Source organism: Nicotiana attenuata, unplaced genomic scaffold (assembly GCF_001879085.1).
Source record: "Nicotiana attenuata strain UT unplaced genomic scaffold, NIATTr2, whole genome shotgun sequence".
In the NCBI taxonomy this organism is placed as follows: Eukaryota; Viridiplantae; Streptophyta; class Magnoliopsida; order Solanales; family Solanaceae; genus Nicotiana; species Nicotiana attenuata.
The window spans coordinates 20,059-28,008 of NW_017676559.1; the positions used below are offsets into that span (position 1 = coordinate 20,059).

Consider the following 7,950-nt stretch of genomic DNA (forward strand, 5'->3'; position numbering starts at 1 on the left):
TACCATTTTCCTGCTTTTAAAATAGGATCTTACCTGCTTCCTCCTTGCACAAGCCTCACAAACTTTGTCTTCCTTGAACTTGATGTTAGGTAACCCTATCACCAGGTCTTTGGAGACTAATTTGTTGAGTTGATTTAGACTTGCATGACCAAGTCTTTTGTGCCACAGGAGGGGATCATTGTCCAACACACTCAAGCAAGTGAGTTCATTTTCTAAAAGAGTGGACAAATCTACAATGTAAATATTGTTAACTCTTTTTCCCTGCGAAACAATCTTGTCAGTGGTAAGGTTAATCACAATACATTTGGTGGAGGTAAATGCTACAAGGTTACCTCTTTCACACAGTTGTGACACACTGATTAGGCTATACTTTAAGCCATCTATCAAGTAGACATTCTCAATGGAGTGAGAGTCTGTCTTACCTACCTTTCCAACCCCAATGATCTCACATTTCTTCCCATTTCCAAAGGAGACATTACCTCCTTTTAGGTCCTCAAGTGAAAGGAACTGGTTCTTACTTCCAGTCATATGCTTTGAGCAGCCACTATCCATGTACCATATTTGGATACTTCCCTTCACTTGGACTTGCAAAACGAAATCAGGGGTTAGTCTTAGGAACCCAAACTAGTTCGGGTCCCTTTCTATAGGCAAAGGGGTGAATTAAATTCCTTTTGGCCCATCCAGGCAGCCTATTTTTCGCTTGAACAAAGGTTTTGTTCTTTTTACTGGCCTTTTCTTTTGCATTACATTCACTTTTCTAATGACCAGTCTTGCCACAGTGTGTGCAGATTTTGTTCTCAAGAAGTGTGATGTACTTGCTTTTGGGATCCCACTTAGGTGCTGGGGTTCCATAGCCAAGTCCTCTCTTATTGCTACTGTGGTGCTCTTGTAGCCAGGATAGTGCATCAGAGGACTTATTCCATTTGCAAGTTCTGTCTAGTTCATGCTTCACCTTGCCTAGATCTTCTTTTAGGATTCCTATCTGCTCATCTCTCTTCTACAACTCATCCTTCATTTTTCTTAGATTTTCTTCTAAGGTGAGATATGTGTGATCAACTTTCTTCTTACCTATTCCTAATTTCAGTTCTAAGTTTTCAGACCTAACTTCTAAGACACTGGTGTCAAGTTCAAGAACCTGGTTCTTCAACTCAGTATTTTTACTATCACTTTCACTAGCCCTAAATTCTAGATTTTTGCACTTGGCTTTTGGAATCACATATTCCCTAGACAGTTGTTCCTTCTCATTGTTTATGACCTCAGACTCATCAATGAAGTCAAGCAATAATTCAGATAGCCTTTCTTTAGACAAAAATTTAATCTTGTCTTTGAGATGAATCACACTTACCTCTTTTTCTTCGTCTGATTCTCCAATGGCCATAAGTGCTTGTTCATCTCCAGCTCATCTTCTGAATCATCATCTGAGGTTTCTCCCTAAGAAGCAACCATAGCCTTTGTTGATCCTTTGTTCCTTTTGGGTTGAACCTGTTCCTTCTTCCTGTTTCTTCGTTCAGCCCTTTCCTTCTTCCATTCAATTTCCCACTGAGAACAATTCTTGATCATGTGGTCAGTCTTACCACATTTGTAGCAGCCCTCGTTGGTTTGTTTTTCAGGTGCCCTTGGTTTGTTGAAGGTTGCACCTCTTGAAGAACCCTTTCCTCTCATTAGGTATTTCTTGAAATCCCTTGTGATCATAGCCATTTCATCATCCTCTAAGTCTGCACCTTCAGCTATTCTGAGAGCCAGACTTCTTTCCTTCTTGGGTGCATCCATCTTCATGGTTTGCCTTCTCAATTCATAGGCAGTGAGATTTCCAATCAGCTCATCCAATTTGAGAGTAGCAATGTTCCTTGATTCCTGAATAGCCATGATTTTGCTTTCCCAAGTTACTGGCAAGACCTTTGTCAAGATTTTCTCAACCTTGTCTTCTTCAAGGATAATTATTCCAAGAGACATAAGTTCATTTGTTAGTGTTGTGAACCTTGTGTACATCTCTTGGATGGTTTCTCCTTCCTTCATGGTGAAATTCTCATATTGAGAATATAGCAATGTTCCTCTTGATCTCTTTACTTGAGGAGTTCCTTCATGGGCCACTTGTAGAGTGTCCCAGATCTCCTTAGCAGTGGTACAACTTTGAATCCTGCTGTACTCGTCGGGACCTAGTCCACACACAAGCCATTTCTTGGCCTTGGCATTCTTTTCCCATTTCTTCAAATCTTCAGCAGTACAGTCAGCTCTCGTCTTTGGCACGTCCACTCCTTTAGGATTTTTCTTTGTAGTAGCCAGGGGACCATCAGTAACTATATCCCAGAGTTCATAGTCTTCTCCTATGATGTGGTCTCTCATCCTGTTCTTCCACCAGGAATAGTACTGGCCATTAAAGAGTGGAGGCCTAGCAGTGGATTGCCATTCCCAGTTTCCAGGTGGTGCATTCATCTTGATCTGTTCCTAAGGTGTTTAGCCGTCTTCAAGGATAACCCGCTCTGGTACCAATTGATGTTTTATACTTCAATACCACACAAAAGGGGGGGTGATTTGTGTGGTACCTAATTTTCGCTTAACTTGATTATAAAAGGACCTGGTTCTTCTATGTGTTTCCAACTACTACTGTTGCGGAATAATAAATACAAAAAAATTAAAGAACACAGAGATTTTATGTGGAAAACACCTGGCTCAAAAGGTGAAAAAACCACGACCTACCTTCCAGTAGGATTTTTCCCAACTCTCCACTAAAATCACCGAGCCAAAAATTACATTTACAAAACTCCTCTGTAAACCTAGGATTAACTCTATTCCCGTTGTGGCACGCATCCTCAACTGTTGCAACAACTTCAAGTTAACTCTAACTTGAAAAACTCTAAGTACCTAATAAGCTGAAAGGTACTATGTAAAATCACCTACTACAATTGAACTAGAATAAAAGATAGAAACTTGGAAATGGTTCTTCTATCTGGTTCAAGTAGCTTCAGGATTGCACGCTTGAATCACACATAAATTGCTTGCAAAATCGCCTTGCTCTTTTGCTTTCAATTCACGTTTAACTTTTGCTTATGTGCATTACCTGTAATGAGAACAAACACTGATAATTTTAAGGAGTTAGTAATTAAAGAAGATTTACTAGGGGATACAGATGTTATCTTCCATGATGGAAGAGTTCTAGTTGATCTTCATACTCTAACTCTATCATTTCCTAACCCGTGCTCTCTTTTGTGTAAGGAATCTTTTCTCCTTATCCATATTTGCAACCTTTTCAATTCAGAGATCAGGAATATTACTTCTGATAAGTTAGGTTTTTAGCTCTTTCACGTGCATCTCACATGTTTGGGTTTGTCATCAACTTGCTGCTTCACAAGATGGACCCGGTCCCCATTGTCTTGAGTTCCTTTGTTCCAGTCTTCTAATAAAACTTCACCTCTTTACTTGGGCTAACAATATGCAAATAATTTTTTAAGAACCCATTACTTAAAAGAACTAGAATCCTGAACCCATAAGCTTTAAATCCTAACCTCTGCCTCTGTACCAAGCACATTGTATATCAATAACAAGCAAGGTAGGAAGCATGAATAACATCAAGGAGAGTGATTAAGCGAATATTCCAAACGAACATAAATCACAACTTTCAAGCCAATAACAATTCAACAAACCTCAAGAATCTCAACCAATCTCAAAAACATGATCTTCAACTCAAGTATAGATTTCAATTTCTCAAGAATAATGGGCGTAGCGATGTATTTGTGATTAAGTATAATGACGACCAAATTTAGCACATCAATAATTTTACAAAAAGTTCGTCAAATCTTAATCAAATTATAATGATTTAAATCAAGATTTCGAGCATTTAACTTCATATTCATATTAATCTAGAAGTCAAGTAAAGCGCGAAACAAGAAGGTAACTTAATCCTACAAGGCACAAATAATCGTATAATCTACCCCCAAGCATGATTAACCCTGACAGAAGCATATCCACTCGTCACCTCATATATGCATCACCTCGTATCTAGCAAACACTATCAATTAATAGGAAAAATTTCTCCAACAAAGTTAGGAAAGATAACTTACCTCGAACAAGCCAAATCAGTACGTTAGAAGCACCATCTCGCACAAATCGACCTCCAAACGGCTCAAAACTAGCCAAAAATAACTCAAAATCATCAAATAATACTATAGGAAGCAAACCCAAACGATAAAGGTCGAATCTTTTAATCAAATACTCAAAGTCAACAAAAAAGTTAACCTGAGCCCGCACCTCGGAACCCGACAAAACTCATAAATTCTGATAATTCATTAAATTACAAGTACAACCATACTAATTTTACTCAAATCCGACTCCTAATCAATGTTCAAAAACTCAATTATTCACTTTAGAAAAGTTTAGACAAAACCCCCAATTTCTCTTTTAGATTCATAAAATTAAATACCAAAATTGAAGATAGAATCATGTAATATAATCGAATCCGAGTAAAAGAAAATACTTAGTCCAATCTAAATTGGCAAAATTCCTTCCAAAATCGCCCAATTTGAGCTCCAAAACCATGTGAGAAAAAGTGACTAAATTCCGGAACAAGTAAAATAATGTAGCAGCTGTTATAGCTGGAATTAGATCCTATATGACCCCGAAATTCATATTTGATAAGCCCAATATAATTCTTACGATATTACACCCAAGATAGCCTTTTGAATAATTCAATTTGACTTTAAAATGAGGGAGATATGATATTTTAAAGTTTTAAAAGAAGTTTAAAAATTTAAGGGATAAAAATGGCATTTTCGTAATTATTTTACACCAGAAAATCAGCTGCAGAAGAATCTTCGTTTTAGCACGGAAAACTCATTCGGAACCTCCTGGACACAAACCATATATGCAGTTCAATCATAAAGTATGCTACGAACCTATTCACCCACTCAAAACACCAAAAAGAGGTCATCTTGACCCGATTGACCATGGTCAAACTCCAAATCCTTAACTAGTTTCTCAACCAATGATGCAAAATACACCCGAGCCATTCGGAACCCCATCCAATCATACCAACAAGTACAAATACATTATCCAAACTTATACAAAGCCTCAAACATAGGAACATCACAACAAAGAATTGAGTCTCGAACGAAATATAATTTCTCTTAAGTTATTAAATCTTCATTCTTTCAAAAGAGTGTCCGAATTGCAGTTAAACACTTCGAATTACTTTCAATACGTACAAGTCCAATTCAACTATATAGACTTATCCAAAGTCTCGAAACACCAATTGGAGTCCAATAACATTAAAGTTGACTCTTGGTCAAACTTATAAACTCTTAAGTTCTTCAAATTACCAACGTTGGACAAATAGTGTCGAATCCTTCTAGGAACCTCCAAAACCGAATCCTACGCACAAGTTCAAAATTATCATATGAACCTATCGGAATCATATAAACGCAATCCCGAGTCCGTTTATCCAAAAGTCAAATATTGGTCAACTCTTTCAATTTAAAGCTTCCAAATCGAGAGTTATTCTTCCAAATCAATCCCGAATCACTCGAAAATTAAAACGACCATACACGCAAGTCATTATGCGTCATTTGAAGATACTCAAAGTCTCAAATCACTAAACGTAATACTAAAGCTCAAAATAATCGATCGGGTCGTTACAACCAATCACAACAAAAAGCTACTTTTGAAGATTCAAGCTAATCAATTGAAGAACTAGTTCCTAAAGATAAAGCTACTCAAGTTCTTTAGTTGTTAGGTTAAGTCAAGTGTTTTGAATTGTAACCTATTTGCTTTTTTAGAAGTGTAATAGTGCGTTTTTGCTGAAACTTTACTTTTGTAAGCTTCCTAGACTAAAGTTTAGTTTGGGAAGAGGTTGCTACATTAATAGGTAAAAACCATGCATCCAAACAAGATGTTACACGCACATAAAACGTACCCCATTAACCTTTCAGAAGTAGGGAGGCGGGCGAGGATGAGAGAACATTGTCGCTGTCGAGTCAAAACTGGTATGGTGGTGGTTGCCGGGGGAGGGGGGGGGGGGGGGGGGGACAGGAGATCTTAGCTGTCGAGTCAAAACATAACACAGGCGACACTAGTGGAATCTACTTCACTCTACGTAAATGTCAATAGGAAAACCCACTGAAATTAGCAAAAGAACAAAAGCAAAGAGAGAGAGAAAAGTGGTCAGCGGAGAAAAAAAATTTCTTTTCAAATACACAAGTCAACCTTTGAATTAGTCATTTCAACCGCTGCTCATACCAAATAATGATTTAAATGTTATAGTAATACATTACTTATTTATTAACAGAAACATGTGGGTCAATTATGCTAACCTCACTATTAGAAAAGCGGGTAATTATGAGATCTTTATGCAGACAAGGTCAATTATATGTATAATACCATCTTTTGGCTTTTAATCCATAAATTACATTTGGTTTTTCGTAACAAGGTCCAATAATTCAGATTGAAAATAGAAGATTATAACCATATTAGAAAAACTAATAATGTCGTTAGAGTCCCACATTGTTGGGTGTGAAGCATTTTATCTCGTTATATGTTTTTTGACAATTCGAGCTAATTTCTATCGCAATTGATCAGTACACATATGACATAAGTTGTAAATTGTAGGAGAAAGAGTATATTTTTGTGAAGAATTTACTTATATTTTGTGACAAGAGAAGATTGTTCAAGAGGTAAACACCCTCTTCTATCTCCATTCTGAGCTAGGTTATAGGTTTGACTGTTTGAGTCACGAAGGAATTAAAGTGGGGTAAAAACTTTTTTAAAAAAACTCGTTTTTAAAGGTTGTACACTTGTACGGCAGTTCGAGTTGATCTTGTATTTTGTCATCACCCGCTTGATGACAACAAATTTAGAGCTCTGTAATTGCAATCCAAGTTGGAGTTGATCTTTTCTTCGTGGCCTTCTAAGAAATAATATAGTCAATTTTATGATAAGAGCATGAGCAATTTTGAGCACCAATATCATCTGCAATACATTGGGGCGCAACTCTTCCATCTTGGTACCACAATTTTCTTTGTTGCACTAGATCATTGACGAAATTTTCCAGCGTTTCCCTGGTGATACCTGGCATTACAATAACATGTGCCATATCTTTCATGCATGAAAGTTGCCAACGACGGACAAATTCATGGTCACGAGGCCTCTCAATTACAACTATGATGCTAAGCTCGTTTAGCATGACACTTATCCCTTCTTGCTGAAGACGATCTTTCAAATATTTGGCATTGTCGAGGCATCTTTTAACATCTTTTTGTAGCCCAATTTGACCTTTAGCGCTCAGACTATACCATAGAAAAATTGGAGTTAAACCGTTACGACTTCCAGAAATAGTGGCATCCACAGAAGCGATGTACTCCACATTTCTTGAGAGGTTATTGATGTAGGATTTTCTTGTTATTTGGACACCACAAGGCATTGGACATCCCAAAAACTTGTGACCAGAAATCGTGAAGCTTCCAATTGGCTTCTTGAAGCTTATCATCTGTTGTCAAATTGCATAAAGAATAATCAGAATGTCGCTCTGCATATTAATTACTTGAGAATTTTTCAAAATTAAGTAAGAAGCAAAACTCACATTGTTTATAAAGGGGACAATAAACCCACTTAGTGCTGCATCACAATGGATGTAAAACATATCTTGTGAATAGCCACAATCTTTGAGTGTTAGAAAAATAATATCAAGGTCATCAACAGCTCCTTTGAAGGTAGTTCCTACAATTAATTAGGAAAATATTGTAAGAAGACTAATGAAGGAAAGAAAAAAGAACGGATAGAGGTTGGAAAACATATTTACCAATTGTAACATTTATAATAGCTGGTTTGTCCTTATTTTGAAGCAACTTTTCTCTTAGGTCTGAATAATCCATCTCCCCATTTACTAATGTGTTGATCGTTTCCGAATCCATTCTATACATTCTTGCAGCTTTGAATACCGAGTAGTGAGAGTCTTTTGACGCG

At 37.1% G+C, this 7,950-nt stretch overlaps 1 protein-coding gene across 1 annotated transcript; it reads right to left on the bottom strand.

Moving 5' to 3' along the window:
* Positions 1–6,450: 6,450 nt before the first annotated feature.
* On the bottom strand, positions 6,451–7,944 carry LOC109221082 (histidine decarboxylase-like). The gene is made up of 3 exons (XM_019385541.1): positions 7,787–7,944; positions 7,568–7,704; positions 6,451–7,474 (listed from the first exon to the last, which is right to left on the bottom strand). The coding sequence occupies exons 1-3, from the start codon at positions 7,905–7,907 to the stop codon at positions 6,896–6,898; spliced, it is 837 nt and encodes a 278-aa protein (XP_019241086.1). The 5' UTR covers positions 7,908–7,944; the 3' UTR covers positions 6,451–6,895.
* Positions 7,945–7,950: the final 6 nt, after the last annotated feature.

Bases quoted from the DNA above. Each gene is read 5' to 3' on its own strand.
- LOC109221082 (XM_019385541.1), bottom strand. From the start codon at position 7,907: ATGTATAGAATGGATTCGGAAACGATCAACACATTAGTAAATGGGGAG. The intron at 7,705-7,786 runs GTAAATATGTTT...AATTAATTGTAG, and splicing joins TATTATAAATGTTACAATTG to GAACTACCTTCAAAGGAGCT. The intron at 7,475-7,567 runs GTGAGTTTTGCT...ATTTGACAACAG, and splicing joins TTGTCCCCTTTATAAACAAT to ATGATAAGCTTCAAGAAGCC.